The sequence below is a fragment of the Poeciliopsis prolifica genome, unplaced genomic scaffold (genome assembly GCF_027474105.1).
Source record: "Poeciliopsis prolifica strain line A6 unplaced genomic scaffold, Auburn_PproV2 SCAFFOLD010, whole genome shotgun sequence".
NCBI lineage: Eukaryota > Metazoa > Chordata > Actinopteri > Cyprinodontiformes > Poeciliidae > Poeciliopsis > Poeciliopsis prolifica.
This window is the reverse complement of record NW_026562385.1, coordinates 556,998-580,348: the sequence shown is the minus strand read 5'-3', so window position 1 is coordinate 580,348 and position 23,351 is coordinate 556,998. Positions and strand designations below refer to the sequence as shown.

The 23,351-nt window shown below is 38.6% G+C and overlaps 1 protein-coding gene across 3 annotated transcripts; it reads left to right on the top strand.

Annotated features, from left to right (window-relative positions):
- The first annotated feature begins 662 nt into the window (after positions 1 to 662).
- camsap3 (calmodulin regulated spectrin-associated protein family, member 3) lies at positions 663 to 23,243 on the top strand. Of its 3 annotated transcripts, none has more exons than XM_055035204.1 (18): positions 663 to 1,164; positions 7,496 to 7,758; positions 13,559 to 13,699; positions 13,875 to 13,961; positions 14,497 to 14,529; positions 15,209 to 15,347; positions 16,324 to 16,463; positions 16,549 to 16,624; positions 16,731 to 16,773; positions 16,899 to 16,954; positions 17,160 to 17,196; positions 17,278 to 19,315; positions 19,410 to 19,534; positions 19,762 to 20,042; positions 20,145 to 20,238; positions 20,521 to 20,645; positions 20,737 to 20,855; positions 20,951 to 23,243. In XM_055035204.1, the coding sequence occupies exons 1-18, from the start codon at positions 1,032 to 1,034 to the stop codon at positions 21,248 to 21,250; spliced, it is 4,230 nt and encodes a 1,409-aa protein (XP_054891179.1). In that variant the 5' UTR covers positions 663 to 1,031; the 3' UTR covers positions 21,251 to 23,243. The 3 variants fall into 3 exon arrangements, with proteins under 3 accessions (XP_054891179.1, XP_054891177.1, XP_054891178.1); XM_055035202.1 differs by having other exon boundaries at positions 17,124 to 17,196; XM_055035203.1 differs by lacking the exon at positions 14,497 to 14,529 and having other exon boundaries at positions 17,124 to 17,196.
- The last annotated feature ends 108 nt before the right edge of the window (positions 23,244 to 23,351 follow it).

Here is a 23,351-nt window from a genome sequence, read left to right as displayed (position 1 = left end):
TACACAAATTTGGAGCTGTTTAACTTTACATTTAAAAGAAAATGCTAATTAATTTTGATTGTTTCATTGCATATTTTAAGATATAGTTTTTGAAATTAAATTCCTCAAGACTATATTTCTTAAGGAAATATAAGAGTTTTCAAATATAATTTGAAAAATTTAGGTAATAGGGAAAAATACTTTACCATGCAAAATGTTTTAGGATTACAAATTATTAAAAAAAAAAAATCTCCAGTTGTGAGATGTTATTATAAGCCATTTAATTTGTGGACTTACAAATAAGTTTGCTTTTCAGTTTTGCGTAGAAGTGCATTTGACTACTTTCAGTTCGACTTCCTATATACTTGTGATTTCCACACTTAGGCTTTTTTGTTTTTATTTTGGAGTTTATAAATCTTTGAAATGTAATAACAGTAGAGCAGATTTCGAATGATCTGCACTTTAAGTTAACTTCCAACAGCTTTAAGGCAATAAAATGCTGTCCCCTCAGGGGTTCATCTACATACCAGATGCACCTGTAGCAAAACTACCACCACACCTCTACCTGCTGTTTCCTTTCACAAGGAGGGCCCGCCCTCGTTGCGCGTTCTTAATTTCTATTGGCCAGTTGGGTGAGCGAGCGATGCCAGTGTGGAGCACCTGGTAGTCACTCATCGCCTGGACTAAAGTGGAGCTGTGTACAGTGAACTGACAACACAGCAATGCGGACGAAGAGAGGCAGAAACGATTGGGAATAGTCCGGCTTTCTGTAACATCTTAGTGTTTCTGAGCTTCGTCTGATTGTGAAGTATAGCTAAGCGGATATTTCGTCTTCAGGAGGACGTAGAAGAGGACATTAGCTGTCTGGAAAGCCGAACCGGGGCGGATATTTCCCGAGGAAAACCTGAAACCACATCCGTATTCCCAGCCCTGCGGTCGTGTGGAATACTCAACTAAAAGAATGGTTGCCTGAGTATTTTTATACACTCTTGCATATATATATTTTTTTGCCAGCATCGCTTGGGAATTATTTTTTTTTTGACAGTGCCGCTATGGTGGACTCCCCCACTAAGAGGAAGACTTTTGTGGTCCCAGACATAAAACCATTGGATTTGTATGACTGCAGTAAATCAAAAATATGCGCAAGTGTAGGATGGCTGTTGGCGAAGTCCTACGGGAGTTCAGGTAGGTTTTTGTTCGAGCTTGCTGGCTTAAAACCCTCTTTTACTCGGGACCCCCATCCTTTTGTTGTCTGGTAATGTGTTTACCTTGTATTAGTGAAACGCACATGCACCGAAAGCAACTGCAGTGCTGGTATTGTTCAGCGATTTTAGCACAAAGAGCCGCATGTGAAAAGAGGACAAGGGCACTGTATGCATTTTTTTGGGACTGTGACACATGTCATGTATTGTCTCTGGGTATGTATGTCAGAGAAACGGGCCTCCTCTTGTAGGCCTCCCTTATCAAGCTAACCACTCTGTCCTAATACCAGCCTTGAGGTCTGAAATGACAGGCTACACAGAGTGGTACACAAGGCATTTGTGTTCTCAAACATGTTCTTTCATCAGCAGCTTACCGTGGAAGACTGAACTGTGGGACCACTAGGGATAAATGAATTCCCATGTTAAGTAATATTCTGCATTCCTCTATGGCAGCTTTTAATTTATTAGACATTTTCCAGTCAGCAAAACTCCTGATTGATAAACCACCCAGCCACCGTGATGCAGGGAACTTGTAACTTAAAATAAGTGGTATTTTCCATACAGCTTAGATATGTGTTTGGGTGGCTTAAACTCTTGTCAGCTTTGACCCTGAAATGTTGACGTGTGGCTTTGTTTAAGAACACCAGCGAGGAAAACATTAAAACTCCCACAGAGGAAAGGAGACACCCAAGTAGTCATGTGTGCCTTTTCATTCTGGTTGACTTTAAATTTTACAAAATGACTCTGTCATCAGTGAAATGATATGCAAACGACTTTAACGTCATTTAATCATATGTACAGAAAGGTTTAGCGAAGATTGCAAATCTTACTCATTTTGCCAATACAGTTGTTTTGCTTGTGTGAGCTATTTTGTTACATAATGCTACACTGATACTGTGTTTAAGACTCCAAGCTGTTGCCACCTTTGTGTACTCAGTTCAGCACCTTAGCCACACCCTATGGTCAAAGTCATGCCAAGCCACTGGGATATAACAACAAAACACTGAACATGTTTAGTTTCTGTCTTAATCAACTCAATGGCCTTGGTGATAGTCATGCAAATTCAGAATAAGATCATCAAGTCCTTTCCCAGAAATTCGGCTAGTTAGGATAGATAGCCCAGGAGGAGCCAGAATAGGTCGTTTTAGCTTTTCAAGGGCAGTTAATGTAAATTGACAGCATTTTAACACATTTTCATGTCTAAGGTATGTGACATTTCCATGTCACATATCTTAGAAAGTCTTCAAAGAACTTTCTAAGATATGTGACAGAATTGTATGAAAAGCTTTGTCATCGGATGTATAAGCTCCTCAAAGATAAATCTCTATTTAGTCATAATAATCTGCTTAAGAGGTTGAATTAAAATATTTATATTGGCATGAAAAAAAAAAGGTATTAAGGCTTAGGGACGAGGACAGCAAGTAGGTTAAATATAAGCAAAGGAGCATTCAATGAAATAATTGAAAGGCAAAAAATGCTGAACTAGAGTTTCGATTTACCTTTTGGCAATGTCATCTAGATCTGTTGCATGTATTTTTTTTTTTTTTTGAGGATTGTGACATTGTTTCAAAAATGAACTTAGATATTTAAATAGGTAACAAAACATGTTCCACCTGGAATGTCACAATGGGAAAATAATTAACAAATCATCTGAGGGTGACTCAAGCTAGTGCTCCATTAAGCTGGAATGAAACTCAAGATTTACCTGTTTAGGCTAGGAGGAAGTCTGTTTTTCAGTAAGCAACACTTGCATGCCTTCAGTTTGTTTAAGCCACGTGTCTATGTTATGTGTATTTTAATGCTGTTCTATAATAAAACGGGGTGTATTCAAAAAGATTTTACCAGACAGTGTTGGCATTATGGTCTAGGATGGGAGTATTCAACTCCAGTGCTCAAGGGCCGATGTCCTGTAACTTTTAAGCGGGAATAAATTGGCTCAATTATACAGACAGTATGCAGTCAAGTTCTACATTATTCTGCTATCATCCTGATTATTTGACTCAGGTTTGAAGAAGCAGAAGCGCATCTAAAAGTTGCAGGACACCAGCCCTCGAGGGCTAGAGTTGAATACACCTGGTCTAGAATGTTTGCATGTTGTTAGTGTTCAGTCAGAAAGTTTTAATTGTATACATGTTGATTTTCTTTAAGACCAATCCTTTCACACTGTTGCTGAATTTTACTTTAAATTTCAGGGACTTCAGGTCAATTTTCCCATTTGCCACTTCAAACAGGCATTTTGTGCCTTTGTGATCTCCATTTCAAATCTATAAACAAACCATTTCGTTTTACTGTAATGCGTATTTTATTCACGTACTTTCATGATTTGCAGCAAAAACACGTTTGTACAAATTCTCAAATTTTATGGAAAATATTATTCAAAGATAAGTTAATGCCTGAAAATGTACCCCTTATTGTATTAACCAGTGTAAAAACGGTCAGTTCCCACTCTGTCTTATAGGGCTAAGGACTCTTCAATTAAGTGCATTAAGATCTAATTTAGAGTTTGTTTCTGTCATCTCTTCATATTGCGTACTTGCCCTCTCCTCTAGTGTTGTCCTGTTTACTTCTGAAGCACTCATAACGTAATCACTTTCACCCTTTAGGATGTACGTCAGTGAACACTGGCCCTTTAATGCAATCAAGCTTTGTGTGCTGCAGTGGAGCAGTGCCTGTCTTAATGTTACAGGATACAAAGGGCTTTCAGGGCAAGCATGCTTATAGTAAGTGGATGTTTGAGGGCATGTGAAAACGAGACGCTTCATATGTTGTTTATCGCTCAATCGGATTGTGGTTCAAAGATCAATATTTGCTTGCTTTCAACACTATTTTAGCCACACAAAGAAAATATATTGTTTTATTTTAGTCATCGTGATGTAAATCAAACTGAAGAGTTTTTACTTGCAAACCTTGCCGCTGCACATTGGTAATGATGATGATCAATGTGTGGTTTGAATTTAAATGTTCCCAAATATAGTTGATACAAATTAGGTATGGTGGTTTGCTATTCTGAGTTTGAGTGGTTACATGGAGTGTGAGCTGCTAGCATTGCTCTTCTGACTAGAGCTAAGTTTTGGGGCAACAGAACAGTACCTGCTTTGTTCTAAAAATAAAACCGGTAATCATATGTGTTTGATCCTTTCAGCCACATGATGAGGACATCTGAAACAACAAGCAGTAATGCACTGAATGTCAGTGAATTATTTGAATAATAATAATTTAAAAGTTTTCAGGCATTTGCCCATCAGACCTTCTTTAAATGTGTCATTCTTAAATTGTAAGGATGCTGGTGGTTCGTTCTGAACACCAGCAAAGGCTCTTTCATTCTGAGGAATCATTGTTACTTTGAACATTTGAGTGCCAATGTTTTGCACAGAAGCCTGTTCTGCTGTGTGTTATGACCACTTTGAGAGCTGTGTTAATGTTCTATGACCCTGCCAGTATACTAGCTCAATCAGTCAATGAAAAGGGACACGTTTCCTGTTATCCAACTGTTCACATCAGTTTAGACACCAGCTTGCACAGCAGACATGAAACCCCGTAGCTTTGCTGGTAAATTTGGTTCCTCCAGACTTTTCAAAACTTTTTACTGTTTTACAAAAATAGCTGTTTTGCATATCTGCTCAGTTTCCTTTTCTGCTGGCATGAATAGGAAAAGGTCAAAGTATAACCTCTATTGTCAGGATTTACTGTATTTGATCCACAGATGGACAGTTGCTTCCTATTTTTACCTGGAGTAATCTGTAAGTGGTACTGACTGTGTCAATAAACTTAGCAAACTTTTGACTTTTGCCTTTTCACTCAAGCTAATAGATAAGCACTGACTCATGACCTGTAAAAACGAGAGGTTCTTGCACCAGCCTTGGCAAACAAATATAGTTTTTTTTAAAATAAAAATGTCAATTATGTTTTGCTATTTTATGATAAGTGGCATCCATATCACAACCTCCCATTTCTTTCACTGTCATTAGGATTTAAATGGCAAAAATTTGACTTTATAGGAAGTTCTGTAGGCATCTGCTACTTGAAATGTGCCTCTGACTTTAAATTTGATATGTGATGGACCAAGTCATTGTTCATGGTAAGTCACATAAGGAAATTATTCTCAGATCAGTCTTTCTCATCTCGCTGAGTTGTGGTATTTGCATCCGCTTTGCCTTCCAGGGGAGATTTTACCACATTTTTATGTACGTATACATTAACTACTTTAACTGCTGACAGGTATTTATAACTTTAATGTGAGCACTGTTGGAGTTTTAGCTTTTGAGACTTTAATACTGAAACAAATATAACAAGTGACAATCAGTTTTAGACTCAAATGTCCAAATCTTTTTGTTCGTGTTTTCATTGCTGATGTTTTCATTTATAAAGGACCTTTGAACTGTGAGACACTTATTTACAGACACCGTTGTTAATGTTTTCATTTGAAAACTGCTTTATTTGTGGGTGTGTCAAGTACAGTTTTAACATATTATTTCTAGTGTAATGTTGGTAATCCAGGTCTTAAATACTCAATGGCCAGCCTAAAGATGTGCTTAGTTTTTTTTTTTCTTAATCAGATTTGCAGCAGAAGGGTGTGTCATAACTCTTGGTGCATTAGGTGAAGGTTGGAACTGAGAAGTTATAACCATTAGTTTGTTGAGTATGCTTAGACAGAAAATTCTTTTTAAGGCAAATTACTTGTAACTTTTTTTTTTGTTGGTTTTTGTCGGGGTTTTTTTCCAATAGATCTATTCACTTAAAACTGGTAAAGTCACTTAAACCTGTTTCATTTTGAACCATACATTTAAAATCCAGTTATAAATTAATCTACAACCACAGAAAAAGTAATTTGTTCAGACTTTTTCCTGTTGAATGTTGCTTTCCTTGGTTTTTTGAATCTGTATTGTTGCAAATACATGCATTCCAACAACGCTGTGACTGAAAGATGGCTTTTTATTAGCGTCCTAAAAACTACACAACTAAACCTGCTGCCTATGACTCTCAGGTTATCTGTTCGTACTTTTTTTAACTGACAAAATTTTTGATTTCTTCATTTTCAGATACATTGAACACTTTATGGTATTATATCCTGAGGGTAGATTCTTAAAGTTGCAACAGATCCTGAAAAGGTCATGAAAAATCAGGTTTCTCTGAAAACAATTTGATTTTCTGCCTCTTAGTAAATTGAAGGTACAAGTCGTGCACCTTCAATTAATCTCTGAAAATTGTCAGCTGGTTTCAGAAAAGCACATGTGCTCAATAAAAATGGCAAAGAAAAAAAAAGTTGCAGGGCAGTTGGGAGTCCCATCTTCTTGAATATATTGTGCTGTTTGTTTTTTACTTACTTCTGTCATTATAACTGGGTGGTATAAACAGCTGGCTTAATCTGAGCCTCCATGTGCCTGAAGGCAACTTTTGAAACCAATTTAACTGTTTTATTTTGGTCTCATTTTTTAACACATTTTTTGGGCTTAAAAATATCTCAAGCAAATTCTTTTTCTTTTCTTTTCAGTTAATGTGAGTATGACAATAATTTGCAGTTCTACTTGAGTAGCAAATTACAATTCAATACCAAGGACCAAGAATAACTTGTTAATGTAAGGCACACACTTTTTTTCTACAAATGTTTAAACCCATTCTACTTTCTGTATCACTTGACCTCCAGGAGGTGTTTTGTCTCCTGGTAGTCATTTTGCTGTCTATTTCTACAAAAAGTGTTTTGCCATTGTGATCTGAGCCGTCTGATATGTGAAGCTGTTTGGTTGTCGACAAATTTTCTCTGTTTACTTCAGAAGCGTGTCGGTCATGGGATTGTATGTAAGATCCCACTGTCATACAAATATATTTTTATTATTTTATATTTGCTTCCAGAGCCTTATTTCAAAATGTGGTTGGCACACGTCTGGCTGTGTTCCCTCTGCCACTTGTTAAGTTTTAGTTTTGCTCAGTAAGTGGAGCGGCTCGTTTCCAAACTCCTCAGGTTTGTTATTTTTGTGCCGAGGGCTGTGCTTGCTTTGTTTACAGGTGTGGATGAACAGTGCATCACCTCTTAGACATCTGTTTAATCTTCCTGAAGGTGTTTCCTGGTTAAACAGGATTCTAGCTTAGCTCTTTTTAATAATACATTTTAAGTAGTTCCTCCACAACTTTACCTGCACATATCCGTGTGACTTTAATATCTTAATAACACTCATTTAATTTGGGTTATATATATAGTTACTCTTGAGTAATTTGTCTGTCATATGACCTTTGCTTGCCCTACAAATGATTGTTGCCAAACCATGGTTTAAAAATGCTAATTGATCTAATCATAATTTGTTTTTGTCCATGAATAGAAAATGTCCCTGCAGAGCTGCGTGACCCCTTCTACTGTGACCAGTATGAACAGGAGCATCTTAAACCTCCAGTCACACGCCTGCTGCAGTCCTCAGAGTTGTACTGTCGGACCTACAGCATCGTAATGGGGAGCACTGGATCGGAGGCACAGCCCAAAGACAACGTCGCCCTGCTGCAGATCCTCACCCTGAGAGGCGTAGTTGCCAAAGATCAAGGATCCACAGTGACTGAGGCAGACCTGCGACATAAACCCATCAAAATGGTAATATCTGCCAATCTTTTTGTGAAACACTTTTACTTTTTTGCAGAATAGGATTAAATTAAGACTTTAAACTCACCTGATTTTGAATTATTTTTAAAATGTAAGAAACAGGTAATTGCACAGACATCTGCACCACTTAACTGCCTCCAGAATCCAGCGCTAGGCAAAAATGTAACAAGAGCAGTTTTTGCTCTAATTGAGAACAGTAACGTAATGAATAGCGGTACGTTGTGTGCATGATTTGCTTATTTTTGTGTGTGTTATGCTTCTCTACTGAAGCCAGTTATTCAGAAAAAGGATCACTGCTGTTATTGGGCCATGTTTATGCTTTGATTCTCTGGATAAAAGGACATCAAAAACACCCTTACTCACTGAGCCCTTCCCCCTGTGCCATGTACATCCCCAACTGATCTCAAAAGATGAGTGGTTTCAGCTGCAAGGACTACTTTACTTTCAGGGTGTGAGAGGGAGATGGAGTCCATGTACAATAGAAGGTGCAGATCAGAACAATAGCTAGAGAGTTCTAGTGAAACTTTAGCTGCTGTGTTGAGAGAATACATCAAGCTGGCTCACTGAGTTTAAATCAAGAGAAACAGGTTTGTCCTCTTAGCTGCTGACAAAGCCTCTCTGTATGTCTTTCATTCTTCTTGTGACATTACACGGCTAACAACTCTTTAGCCTGAAAATGAATTTATTCTATATAGAAAATATAATTATATATTAGCGAGATGACGTTTAAAAAGGTTTATACATTTTACACTGATTAAATTTACACTGATAAAAAGCCCACAAAATGTGTGCACTCACACGCTGTTTTTGAAAACGAGGCCCTCCTCAGGGAATTGTAGAGAACATTGTTGTACAGGGACTCATGTTTGCTCTACTGCATTGATTGCTTGGTACCATAGCTTGTACTGTACACCTGATGACAGCAGTCTTTTTCACTCTCCTTTTCAGTCATTGGTTGCATTTCAGTGACATAAAATGAAATCTTATTGTACTCTCAATCCAGTAGAGATGGGTTAATACCGTGTCAGTAAGAGCTTACACAAAACAAAAGACAGGAATGCACAGTGTAATTACTGCAGTGCTGTCCCGCTAGCTTCCATAGGCAGCACTTTGGATTTTGTTCTACTGTGCAAAGAATGTTTCTTCGGCATACGAGTTGGTGTTTGAAATGGGCTAGTTTTCTGATGATGAGCCAAATTTCAAGCTTGGCACAATATGCCCTATTATCAGTTGAAGCAGTTCTTGCAGAAAACTGGTTAGTACTTAACTTTTTTCTTTACTCTTTTTTAGTATTATTATTATTTTTGATTTATTAGCTCTCTAAATCTGGATTCTCATTCTAGTAGAGATGAGTGGTAAACTTTTTTACAGCTGTATATAGCTTTTTCCCATCAACCAAAAAACATCTTATAAAATTTTCACTGTGTTTTCATTATTTACCCTTTCACGTGTTTTTTCTGATTATTTACACCCAGTATATTTTCATCATTATACTTGCACATTGGAGCATCAAGAGTTTTCTTAAACCTCTACATAGCTTTGCCATTTTCTTCTAATGTCACGGATGACACTAAAAAACCTGAAATAGCTGACACTAAAGGAAAGCTAAAATATTTCTAAATGTAAATACGCAGGTATCTGTCGTTCATGGTTGTAATTTTATGCATTTTGTGCACCTCCGATTTTTCCACTTTAGACAATAGCTGTTTTCCGCTTTATCACTTAGGCATAAAGCTCTTCTCCAACTGTCTCTGCCACTGCTGCACTCGCTATGTGGTACTGTAGTATATTATCCCGAGTTATGGACCGCTTTTGGAGTTTCTCTGCCAGTGACTGGCAGTGCAGCTTTTATGGCAAGCAGAGAAAGTGGGTCATGCTGCAGTATTACAAGGATGAAGCATCAGTGTGGTTCCTTGCCAGTAAAACAGCTTTTGCAGCAGTGGCAGTCTGCTGCAGGTTGGCTCTTTGTTAAAGCTTCACATTTCTCTGGATGGGATTTGCAGCTATGCTTGTCTACTGCTGCGACCAAGCAATTTGCTTTTACATTGCAGATTTCATTTGGAAAGGTCAAGGTTGTTGCATTAACGTTGTTTACTGATTTTTGGAAAATTAGGTTATATTTAAATCCAAACATGGCGGATCAAATAAATTTGTTATTTTGTCTATTCTTGCATCGACATCGGGCTGCGGCTTTGGTAATCTGTAAAACTGTAATAAAAACAGAGGCGTAGCTCCCTTGTTGAAGTATACACCGTTTCTAATAAAGAAAAAAAAATGCTATTTAGGTAAGATGAATCCTACTTTTTTATGTTTTGTTTTGAGTTTGCTTTCTTTAATATTTTGTAAAATGTTCTAAATCAAGTAAAGATATTTATGTACCGGTAGTTGTAATCAAAGTCTTCTATATTTTAGTCAATGAGGATCAATCAATATTTGGGTTATTCTGCCCGGCCCCCATTACTACTCAGATTGAGGATAAAGATCTCTGAAGATTAGGCATAATCTACTATATAGACTGAATGTCGTCTTTCATGATTGGTCGACATCCTCGAGATGACCACTGACCCCCAGCTCCCCAGTTTCACATGTTAAGTGGATGATTGCAGTGCTTTTCGAACAAAATTTACCACAACCAGGTCTCATTGACTCCTTTACTTCAGTAACTCTGAGCCATGTGTGTTTTGCTTGTTAAAATTGTGAAATGAGCAGCGTGACTTGAAAACCATCAGCTTTGTTGTCTAGCTGGCTTCTCCCGCCATACTAGCTCTGCCTTTTTTATTCACCTCAAGTGAGGGTTTGCCAGGATGGGTGGATGCAACTCAAATTATTTAGTCACACCTTGCAGCAGTTTCACAATATTGACATTGATTTAACAAAGTTGATCATAATGTAGCTAGACTTCATTCTTGTCCTGTATTGCGTTTGTTATATCAGAGACTCTGTCTTAGGGAATAGTGCTGTGTTGGCAGGTTTCTGGTTAAGCGAACATCAGTCAAGAGCTTAGCTGAAACTGAAGTGGCAGAGCATCAGAAACAGTAACGATCACCTTACACCATTTATTCTGCTTTGGTCTGTTGCTGTTGAGAAAATAATTGCTTTTATTTATTAATCTTTGAAATGTGCTGCATTAATTTTTGTGTATGTTTATTTTGAGCTGATTTTCTGTGGTTAAGTGCAAGGTTCATGTACATATGGGTATTAACCTCTTTTCCAAAATCCCAGGCTGGGCCCCACGCCTGCTTGATCCCCCTGTTTGTCTCCCCATCAAACAGGAACAAGGCAGGGATGGGGGGATGGGGTTAAGTCATATTTCAGACGTAATCCCCTCAACATGACTTTGTCTAACGATCAACATAATGCCTTTTCTTACCTTATTTAACAAATACCGTGTAAAAGTAGTTTTTGTGATCATGTTTTAAATATTTAATGTTAAAGGGATTTCTTGTTTGTTTTTGCTCTCTACAAATATATTGCAGAGGTGCAGGATGTTTCAGAGAACCAGGGTTAAGCCAGGAGCACAAATCAGTACTGCAGTCAGGCTTGTTCTCAGATGCATTATGGGTCAGCTGGCTGGTTGTTATGGTGATCTGGCAGGCTCAGAGCTGTGTGCTGGAGTGGCTTCTCTCTCTACTCATTAGGGAACCTTGTGATTTAGCTTAGCAAACTCCCCTGGGCCTGCAGTGGCAAATCTGCAAGTGGCTGCAGCTCATTCTTCCTGTTCTGTTTAACTGTTTTAAATATCTTAAATTACCACTGCCATTAGAAAATCACATAACCCAACAAAGGCAGATTTGGCCACATTCAGGGACACATTTGTGGCTTTTTTTTTTGTTACCTTTCGTGTTGAGCTGTGGTGGAAATCTAAGCTAAATGTAGAAATGTGTGACAATTAGAAATTACTTTGTGTTTTATAGTTTTTAATTATATTTTTATATGTTACAGTATATTTTTTCTAGAATATTTCCCTTTTTAGTGGAGTACAGAACAGTTTTGAGCTACGTCTCCCAAACAAGCAGAAGAATCTCACAGGCAGAACATTTTTCAAACATGCAAGACGCTGCACTTGCATGTTGCATATTTGTATCTATTTAGTAATGAGCATTGTAGGAATCTTTTATATTTGCATATTTTTCACTGTACTTTAAACATGGTAGAAAACAATTATACAACAAATTACAACTGCTGCTGTTGTGGCTACAGCTTCTGAAGAGGACAGTAATACACCTGACAGTAATAATTCTGATTATGACAGCTTATTTATCATTTCATTCATGCACTGTGCAGTAAGTAATATAGATTACATTTAACAGAAACTATTGAATCTATTGACGGATCATTTCGCAAAACACAAGAAGTGTTCTACTAGTTATTAAAAGCAAATGCACAATCCTCAAATCTAATAGGAAGCAAAGAGCTGGTTGTTTGTAAAGTCACTATTTGTATTTACCAAAAAGGCAAGCTGTGTCTCATAACCATAAAAGTAACAGCTTCTTAGTTTGTCAACAGTATTTGAATGGCAAACCACCTAGGGCCTCAGTCCCTGCTCTGAATGACTCATCTGCAGAGTATCCCAATTTTATCTGACAAATGTTTCCTAGCATAGCCTGCTCTGCCAGGGGTCTACCCAGGGCAGCACTTTACCGCTGGGTTCAGTAGGCAGACATGTATGCCAGGCTGAACTGCTACTACTCTGTATCTAGACAAAAGTAAAAGAGAAAGGATATCTGGCAACTGCATTTGTTAGTAGTTAAAGGAACTAGGCTATGACTTTCCCAGATTAAGCTCAAAAGTGTTGATCAACTGAGTCCCCTATTGATGGGGATGAGTTGATTTTGATCAGTCTTTTCTCTTGTAAGTAATTAATAAAAGCAGAAAAACATATGTTTGAAGACAAGGGAAAGCTGGTAAAAGAATAACCTTGTGTACAAATTATTGAAATTTTTTAAAGTGTTTTTTCCTTCTGTTAGGACTGGTTATTAAATCTGGTCTAAATGTGCATTTCTTGTCTCTGGGAAATTATTGATGGTAAACAAAAGAAAATCGTTATTAAACTTGAATAAACTCGAGAAACTCGGTTTAGATATGTTTGAATTATAACGCTGTAGCGGAAACGGAGCACAACTACTAATAAGTTAACAGGTTTAAAGAATTAGCATTCTCGCTTTGACTGAGCTGATGAGGTTGGTACCACATTTAATGAGCTCTGTAACGGTCTCCTGGGCATGAGGAAATACTCAAAAGATATAGTTGTAAATATGGATATTTCCATTTATATTGCGAACTCACTTTCAACACATTATTTAGACTTAAACCTAATAAGATGCACCTCTTCTCTCATGGAGTTTTTCTTTTCTTTTTGTGTTTTCTTGTTGCATAATAGCCTTTTTTTTCTTCTGACATATCCTGCATGTGTGTATTTTTACATGACTCATATGGAAATATTTCACAGTGTAAAAGTTAACACAAAAAAAGGGAAAATAGATGAAGACTGTCGGCTCTAGGACCTGTGTGTTATCATATTACAAGTCTGCTGTCTATTTAATGATTTAATGAATGTACAAACACAAGTCCAAAGTTCACCCACATCTACTGTTTGTGTTTGCCTGCTGAAAAAGTTTCTTTTTCCTGGTCAACCAATGGGTGATGGTGACCTCTAGAGGATACTGCTAGTTAATGGTGACGGACAGGTAGAAATATCAGTTGATAAAAAACAACTGTTCAACAAGATTGTTTTCACGAATTGGTTGTCTGGAGTTGAAGTCCTTTTCTTTGTCTTTTGTTTTTTTTGCAGAGTGCCCATCTTGCAGTGATGGATGCCTTGATGGCGGTGGGAGCCATGGAGACTGTGACTGCAGTGAAGACGTGTGGCTCTGCTGAATTACTGGATGGAGCTGCTAGTTGGGAGGATGCTCTGCTTCACTGGGTTAATGTGGTAAGGAGTAAACAAAGCATGTTTTAAACTCAGATTTTTATTATTTTTATTTTTATCCCCCTCTTGTGGGGAACATATTATGAAATTTATATGTACTTGTGATTTTTATTGTATGTTTTATTACAAATATCTATGGTTAGTATGGATTTTAGCAGTTTTGATCATCTGTTCTTAGTTGAACCAGAAGCTGCGAGATCGTACTGAAGGAGCTCAGCCTGACTCGTCTCCAGCAACAACAGAACCTCAACCTGTTGAGCCTTCTGTGAGTATTGCTGATATCCAGAACAACTCGGCACATTAACCTCTGAATCTTTTCAGGATTATTTATATGGGTTATATTTAAAATAGGAAGAAGACATTGGTATAAGATGCAAGAATCTTTTGATCCATATAATTAATTTTCTGTAATTTTTGTAAACTAAGTTGCTTTTTTCAGGTACACTTAATTTTAAGAAGTCAAAGTAAGTTTTAGTAATAATTAGTGCAATGCTACAAATACTAGTTTTTGTAAACAGACTAACACAGACTGTTTGTAAAAATTCACAATCAGTAATATCTCTTGTAAAATAAAAGCAACAAGGGAGAAAGACACAAAATAGGATAAAAGTGGACTTCCACAAATTTTACAATCGCAGACATAGAGCGCTTGAAAAAGCAAATTTCTTTTGCACTTTCAAGAAGCTGTCCGGTTTGTCTTTTTCCTCCACTATAATCTTAATACCTGTCCCTGTGCTCCTGTTCTCTATTCTCCTCTTTTTTTTTTTTTTTTTCTGTTACTCTCTCCTTTGCTCTGACAGTGTCCTACACGCTGGTATTGGAAACTTGTTCCTGTAAGTTCCCTCCTCTTTTCTGCATCCTTATCCGTCCATCCTTCCAGTGTCCTCCTCAAATTTCTCAAAATTCTTATCAGGTCTGTTCTTTTAATGCCCATGAGCCGGTTTGAGTTTGCATTTTTGCATCAAATCTTTGTTTGCACTGAACGGCACTTGATTAAAAGTATAACAGCAATGCAGCTTCAGGACAGGTCCAGAAGGCATTATTTGTGGAGATATGAGTAGTGCATGAATCATGGTTTTAAAAAAGCTTGACTTTGCCATGTGTATGCTGGTATCTTAGGTGCTGTGTGTTTGCACGGGTTTTATCATAGAGGAGTTTCGGCAGGTGGTTCCTGCCTTGTTTTGTATTCTGCAGTTATACCTGAAATGTTTTTCTCCTTGTCTTTCTCTTTCTTGAGGCTTTCTTGACCCCCTTTCTCACTTTTTATCTCTGAAATAATTTTTGTCTTTGCCTCAATAACAAACTCAACCATTCTCACCACCTTTTGCATGTCCTTAGCTTTACTTTTTTTGTCCTCTTTGTCTGATTCAAAAGTAATTCCTAACCTGTTGCAAGCAACAGGTGGGCACAAGAGTGCACACATGTGTCCTTAAAGAAATGACTAGCACATCAGATTAACATATTAGTAAAGTCATATGAATTAATTAGATTATTTTTTGTCTGTTTTTATAGCTCCGCTACAGAAAGGATAAAATTCAGTCCAAAGTGAAACCGATCTTTCCAGAGGTGAATGAAGTTAAAGATCTCTCCAGTGGTTGTGCTGTTGCTACTGTCATACATTACTATTGCCCTGGACTACTAAGGCTTGAAGGTACTGACATATTTTTTTTAATTCTATGCTTTAGCAGAGTGGCTGTTAGCAGGATATACATTATAGCTCAACAATTGGATGATGGTAGCAGCTCATACAGCAAGAACAACACAATACTAAATTCCCATTTAGATTGACGAAGTGTTAAACCAGAAGCTTATCTCTTGCAAAAAAAAGGCATTATTCAGTATTTTTTTTGTCAACTGTTTAATTAAATATATAAATTTGGTAAAAAAAAAAAAAAAACGACAACAAAAAAACAACAATAGCTTTAACTTAAAACATGTTCCTAATAACAAATAAAAACCTATATATATAAAAATAACTTGTTGAATGTGTTTGAAAAACTAAGAACCGATAAGACTGGACTTCCAATACTGACAAAGTTATCTTGAGTGTCATGTTTAGCAAAACACAAAACTAAGACTTGTTCTTGATACTTAGCAATTGTAATGATGGTTAGTTCACATGAAATTTAAATTTAGCACGGAAATCTGGAATAAATAGACATTTAGAGGCATTTTGAAAACTATTTCTAATGATGTTTTTTTGGTATGGATCCTCCTTGGTCTGTTAACAGAAAACGCAAATCACCAACCATTTACCTGATAAATGCCTCTAAGATTGTTCACATATCTTTTCACATGGGAACACAGAAGTTGCCATATTGCTTGTAGTTCAAAATTTAAATGAGTGAAACAGCTCTTTAAATCCACAAGTAGTGTGCTAATCTCAGTTCACAATTCATTGAAATTCAGTTTATATCTAAAGCACCAGGCCACAATAAATGTTGTCTCAAGGCACTTTACAAAAAAGTAAATTCAACCCAATCAACAGTAAGATCCCAAGTCAATTACATGCATTCCAAATTGATCCGAGTTACTTGAGTCAATGATTCTAGTCACTTATTACTTGAGTTAATATAATGACAACAGACCATGTCTGTCAGTTTAACACTTTCACTCTTGTCTGTAAGATGTTTGTATGAAGGACTCCATGTCGGTATCAGACAGCCTGTACAACCTGCAGTTCATCCGAGAATTTTGTGACAGCTGTTTGAAGGGCTGCTGTCACTTGGCACTTGAAGATATGTTATACACACCACAGGAGCTTCAGGTGACCACTCTGTCATTATTTGACTTGTACATTAAAATTACATGATGGTTCTCTAATGTCTGATTTGATGCGTTTCATCCTGTAGCTCAATTTTCTGAGTTTCCTGTCTGAACTGCTTTACTGGTTCGAAGTACAAAGACCAGAATTTGTTCAGCCAATAGGTGAGTATCACAGGTTTGCGTTCTTTTGTAAATGTTGAGCATTACTCTGAAGATTGAATCCTCATGGATCTAACATGGACCCAACTGGGTTCTCCCTTTTCTTCAGATGAATCCAACCCAGTGACACAAAGTAACACCAGTGGTAACAGGTACAGAAATGTTTTGATTTTGATATATTTATATATATAAATAAATGCATCTGATAAATATTTTGTATTTAGATTTTTTCCAACAATTATTGAGAGCCAAAACAATATATTTTTCCACTTTACAGTAATTCTCCTTCCATCTTCAAGAAGCCTTTTCTCCCCATTTCTTCTTCCGCATCAGGTATTAAGTCAGGCAGTTTGATTCCCCTCAGTCAGTGTTTTTGTTTCAGTTTTGTGGTGTTGTATCCTTATTTCTTTTTATATTTCATGTATATTTTGTTTGGTTATTGTGTGCATCCCTGTGATGTTTGCATGCCTTTACATGTTTGTCTGTGTCCCATTGTACTCAGGACCTTTGACTCAGTCTACCTCAATGTCTCATATAGAAGGAGTTGGAAAGACATGGAGCAAGAAACCTCTCAGGTAGTTCTAGTATACAGAGTACATTAACTGTTATATCCACCTGTTAGTTTTTACTTGAACTTCCTTTCCTCTTTCTCCTAGCCGGCCCTTGTCAGCAGTATCCTTCAGCATCCCTTTTGGCCTTGACAGTGATGTTGATATAGTGATGGGCAACCCTGTAATAACCCGCTCTAAGAGCTCAGATCAACTCAACCCAGCAGGCCAAAACATTAATGAGCCCTACACTACACCTGAAGACATTAGCCATTTGTTTGGTAAGGCCCCTGGACCAAACGGCCCTCAGAGAGCATCATGGACCACACAGACTCCCGTTATTCCAAGGCTGGCTGAGGAGAATGGACTTGAGACGAATGAAACTGGAGAGCTGCCCACCATTGAAGAGGCTCTCCAAATAATTCACAATGAAGGCAAGATGGAACCAAGATTACATCCTGATGGTGCTCCTGATGGCTTCTACCTCCACTCACCTGATGATCATGCAAGTTCTAGATATGACGGCAACCTGACCCCCATAAGCTCCTCTGCCCCTACGCACTCAGGAATGATGTACCAGCCTAAAGAGTCCACCAGGGAACCAGCTCGCACCAGAAACACCTCAGGATGTTCACGGGATGATGACTCAGTCTTGAGAGATGGCAGTTTAGATTCAGATGCCTTAGAAGACCTGCCAAAGGCCCAGTCGACTCCAAACACACCAGCTGCCCATGCAAACTCTTCCATTGGTTATGTTAAGGATTCGACTGACAGTGGAGTGAAGATGACCAGCTTTGCAGAACGCAAAAAGAAACAGAGTATGGATTCTCCTAAAGGTAGTGACCCATCTTCCCCTCAGATGATCTCTTGGGCACAAAAGTCTGAAGAAAGCCCGAGCAAGAGCCCACAACTAAATAATGAGATGACTGAACTGGGAGCTCGGCTTGAAGAAAAAAGAAAAGCCATTGAAGCCCAGAAAAAACGTATTGAGGCCATTTTTGCAAAGCATCGTCAGAGACTGGGGAAGAGTGCTTTTTTACAGTTGAAAAAAGAGCAGAATGATGTTGACTCTGAGGAGAAAGGAGAAGAAGATCTTTCACGTCTGACTTTGGAGGAACGACTTGCTCGAATGGAGGAGGAAGGGAAGGAACAAGATCAGCAGCGCCTCCTTGTGGAGGATGATATAAGTGGTAGAGGAGGACATGTGCTCATCAAAGACACCAGTCAAACACCTGGAGAAAAAACAGTAGCCCCTTTAGGGGATTATAACAATGCTGTGTCCAAGTTAACTGCAGCATTGTCCTCTCTGCAAACTGACATGCAGCGACTGAGTGAACAGCAGAATCAACTGATTAAGAAGAAACCTGCAGCATCAACGAACAAATCCTGGGTTATTCCAGCTGACCCTAAACCTTCCAACTCAGCTCCTCCTTCACGCATTTCACGAGAATCCACCCGAGGTTTTAATTTACCCTCCTCTTCTCCCTCACCATCTCGCAAAATGGCAAACCCTTCTGCTCCTCCTAAATCTCCCAAAGTTCATCGAAGAGCTCAGTCTGTACCCCCTAAAAGTCCTAAACACAGTCGCCAAATGGACACAAAGTTCCCAAAGGATTCAAGGGTTCTCACGCCACCTCAGAATGTAGACCGTATCCCCCATCGTCGTCGAGTAAATCATTTGCAGTCCCAGGTTCAGACTTCATCCTCCTTCTCTATCGGTGACTCTGATAGCTTGGATGAGCTACGTTCATTCGGGCCGACTCCTGTCCCCACACCTTCGTTGACTCCTATACCAACTCCACCTCCTCATCTTGCAGCAGATGACGCCCTATCAGAAGTAGGCTCCAATGATGGACAGAGTATTTTTAGCATGGACATGGAGGCAGGGCGCTCCCACAGTCCCCTGGTAAAGAAGGAAGGGCTTGCTAGTGCAGGATGCAGCTCTGGTGCCCCTTCAGAATGCTCTTTCGATAGTGAAGCACCAGCTGGAATGTCCAATGGCAAACGTAGCAGTTTAATTGAGATCTCACTCTCTGCCTTGGGAGCAGAGAGGGAAGAGGATGACGAAGTGCCTGATACATTATCAGATTCAATGAGTGATCGAACGGAGCCAGAATCGAAGGCAGGAGTTGGTTTCTTTTTCAAGGTTGGGACTACATCTCATTATCTTGGTATCTGGTAAACCATGGTTTAGGTCAGTGTGTTCATGGCTATTTGTCTACTTGGTTTTGTGTTTGTAGGATGACAGGGATCGACCAGAGGATGAGATGGCACAGCGAAGAGCAGCTTTTCTTGAGAAGCAGCAAAGGAGAACCGAAGAAATGAAGAGACGCAAACTTGAGCAAGAGAAGGAAAAAGAATCAAAGTAAGGCTTTTCTTACTTTTTCCACTTACGCAGCTGGTCGCATTACTAAATATGAACAGTAATGGTGCATACAATAAAAACTATTTTAGCACAATAGGCACTCCCTAATTACTCCTGGACAGTCACATATGTTTGGATGATAGTTTTTCAATCACATTTTTGTTGTTGTTATATCTGTATTCCCTGTACATGTTGACATTGTGCTCTCTGTCTCCCTGTGCTCTTAGCAAGCCTCAGTGGATGATCATTGAAGGCTGGGGCAAGAGTGAAGAAACACCCCAGACCCCAGGTACCCCTACAGCACCATGTACCCCACCAGCAGAAGGGACTCCCCAGCGCAGAGGAGACTTCACCAGGCAGGAATATGAGAGACGACAGCAACTGAAGATTATGGAAGATCTGGACAAAGTGCTGAGGAAGAAACCTACAACAGTCCGTGATGTGAAGAAACAGAGACCTAAGACAGTTTTCAGAGATGACTCAGTTTTGTCCAATAGTCCCGTCAAGGGTAAAGGCATCCGACTCCACCACCAAATTTCTACGTTTTAGAAACTTTATCTCTGCTTTTGTTATTTTTTTTAATAACATGCACTTGTTGTTTTCTGTGTAGGAAACAGGCTGAACAAAGGGAACTTCCACTCAATGATGAACCTGTCCTCTATGGCTAATGACTCTGGAGGACTGACTGTCAGGAAATCTCCAAGGTAACATACACAGGGATGATGGTTTAAATTTATTTATGTGTGGGCTTTAAATGTTGGAGCCGTTTCATATTTGCCCTGGACAGGTCAAAGAACATTACATTAACCATCAGAGAAAGAGGTCCTGGATAATGGATTTTTACAATGATCAAGTGGTTTCATTATTTGTTTGTGTTTTTCCGCCTCTAGTTACAGTTGCTGTGGTAGTTGTTATCAGTGCTATCAGGTACAAAGGTGATGGTGACGATTAATGTCTGTAACCCACTTTGTCTTTTTTTTTTTTAGCCGATCACACTCTCCCTCTCGGTCACGGCTAATGTCACCAGGGCGACGGAGTGCCCAGAATGGGGAAAAAGACTGGGAAAATGGATCCACCATTTCCTCCCCAGCTTCTATTCCAGAATATACAGGTCAGTGATTAATTCATGGCTGCAGTTTGTTTTAAAAATGTGAGCATTGTTTTATGAGAGCAGCATATCATGTGTGAGAACTGTTTTTCAGGACCAAAGCTATACAAAGAACCGAGCTTTAAGTCCAACAAGTTCATCATCCATAATGCCATCACTCGCTGCTGCCTGGCTGGCAAGGTTAATGAACCACAAAAAAACAAGATTGTTGAGGTAAAGAATGCTGCTACGCTACGGTCTCACTAAGAGGCCCAGACAAACAAGGCTCTTACAAACTCTGCTTGTGTGTTTGGTGTTTGTCTTTTCAGGAAATGGAAAAAAGCGCAGCCAACCATTTCCTAATCCTCTTCCGAGACGCCAGCTGCCAATTCAGAGCAGTTTACACCATGAACCCTGAAACCGAGGACATGGACCGGCTGACTGGCATTGGCCCACGGAATATCAAACCTGAGATGGTGGAGTCCATTTACAAGTATAGCTCTGATCGTAAACAGTTCACTGTCATCCCGTCCAAAACCATGTCAATGAGTGTTGATGCCTTCACCATTCCTAACCACTTTTGGCAGAAGCGCCCAGGAACACCTAAAAAGTTGAATACCCCAAATTAAAGGCTCATCTATGGTTGGGAAGCTGTAATTCAGGAAATATACACAGTTGACTCATTCTTCTTTTCTGATTCCCTGGATAGTGTGGAGTGTCAGATCGTTCTGTTGGGGAAAAAAATGGAACGACTGCTCAGGTATTTTTTTCCGCTATCAGCTTGGACCCTGAGAACCGATCTGGTGACTTGCCAAGAGAATGAGTCAATCACTCCTTAAATCAGCCACTCAAGCTAAAAGAGTTTATCTCCAGAGCTTCTGACGGGTTCTGAATGATCCACTCAAATTGTAAAATATAATGGGACAAATTTCATTTGGATAAAAAAAAAAAACGTTTCCCTTTTCCTCCTCATGCCTTGCCTTACCCTGCCAAGTCTGAGTCTTGTTTTTTGACTCGAAAAGGGAGGGGAGGGAGGAATTACACTGCCTTTGCCCACACAACAATGTTTTGGGTACAAGCAGCTCCCACCCCTCAAAGTTTTGGTTTGGTTTCCTTTCGCTGCCTTTTCTTCTTCCAGGGCTCCGTTTCCCTCCAGTATACTGAGACACATGGCTCAGCTCTCTGATTGGAAATGAAGGCTGAAATGTATAGGCAGTTAACGCTGCTCTCATATGAATGTAGGGGACACGCTAGCCGCTCCTAGTCAGGACCAGAAAATACCATCGATATACCAGAGGCTACTTTCACTGCAGATTGCTTTACACATTCAAAACTGCTTGTGCCCCATATTTTCTGCACTCCACTCCTTCAGCTGTAGACATCTGGATGTTTTTTTTAATACTTTTTGACATGTGTTTTGCTAGCAACTGATTGAATCTTTGAGAGCTGAAAGAAGAATGAAATATCCTGTGATTTTTCTGTTTATTGGTTATTTTCATGGAAATAATGGTTTGAGCTTGTCTTGCGAGCTCCGGGGGGGACAAAGATGAAGAAGAGCTTTGTCATGTTTATCAATACTTGGATAAAGCTCTGTATGACAATGATAATCAATCTTGATTTAATATATACTGAATGCTAAATACTTTCTTTTTTTGATGATGATTTGTAAAAATTAAGTTGACCTTTGTGAGCTACAAATAAGCTACCCTGCTGCTTAAGCATTAGTGAGATGTATGTTTGAGATGACTGTGTGAATGAGAACGAATTTGAATTGTTCAACAGCTGAGGTTCATGATACTGTTTTAGGATAAATAAATTGTGTAGGTCACTGAGCTTGTTTCCTAATGCATTATTCCCTGTTTATATGTCCAAGCATATAAACAGTAGGTTTCTTAACGAAGGATCATTCTGGACTGTAACAGCCCTCGTCTACCCCACAGTCTCTTGAGACTTCTTCATGTGCAACTGGGGAATGTAAAATGCCAAAAGCTTCTTTCTTTTTCTCAGTGCTATTTAAAAAAATGACTCCAGAATTTCTTGATTAATTCAATACAGAAAATCTTGAAAGTTTGCTCTTTCTTTGCAGTCTTGCAGCATTATTACAGTTGCCACAGTGCAGCTACCTTCTTTTAAAATCACAGAATGCCTCCATGTAATGTTGTTTGAAGGGGACTCCTATGGATGCAATGTTGAAACCATAAATAAGAAATAAACTGTTGATTAAGTAAGTATGTGTGTGGGGGATTACGTGTAGACTAATAGATGTTTCTATTTATGTACTTGTAAAGCTTCATATGTGTTAGTGAAGACTATATTTTGATTCTGTGCAATTCTCCCTAAAACTCCCCACATCATCTAGAGCTATATTTATTCCTATTTGAATTATTTGACAAATTTATTTTTTAGTTTGAGGTTCTCTGTCCTTCTGTCCTTTTCTCTCCATTTCTTTCTGTTTGTTTTTTTAAAATGAAGGTTATATGTCAAATTGCCATTTCAGAAAAGATGTCATAAGTTTGTTTTGATTTCTTCCGTTTTCTCATTTGCCAGTACATTTTATATGTTCATTTCATTAAGTGACTCCTTGACAAGTGGACCAGAAAAATAAAATCCTTTTTAAATCATTCACATTGATTTTTTTTTTTTTTTAATTTTTATTATTTGATCACCCTCCACCGCTCATATATATATTTTTAGAATTTGCTTGTGGACTAGAGACCTTCTTTGAAAAGA

Coding starts and splice junctions, on each gene's coding strand:
- camsap3 (XM_055035202.1), top strand. CDS start 1,032: ATGGTGGACTCCCCCACTAAGAGGAAGACTTTTGTGGTCCCAGACATA. Junction 15,348..16,323: donor TGGACTACTAAGGCTTGAAG/GTACTGACATAT, acceptor CTTGTCTGTAAG/ATGTTTGTATGAAGGACTCC. Junction 20,043..20,144: donor GTCCAATAGTCCCGTCAAGG/GTAAAGGCATCC, acceptor TTTTCTGTGTAG/GAAACAGGCTGAACAAAGGG.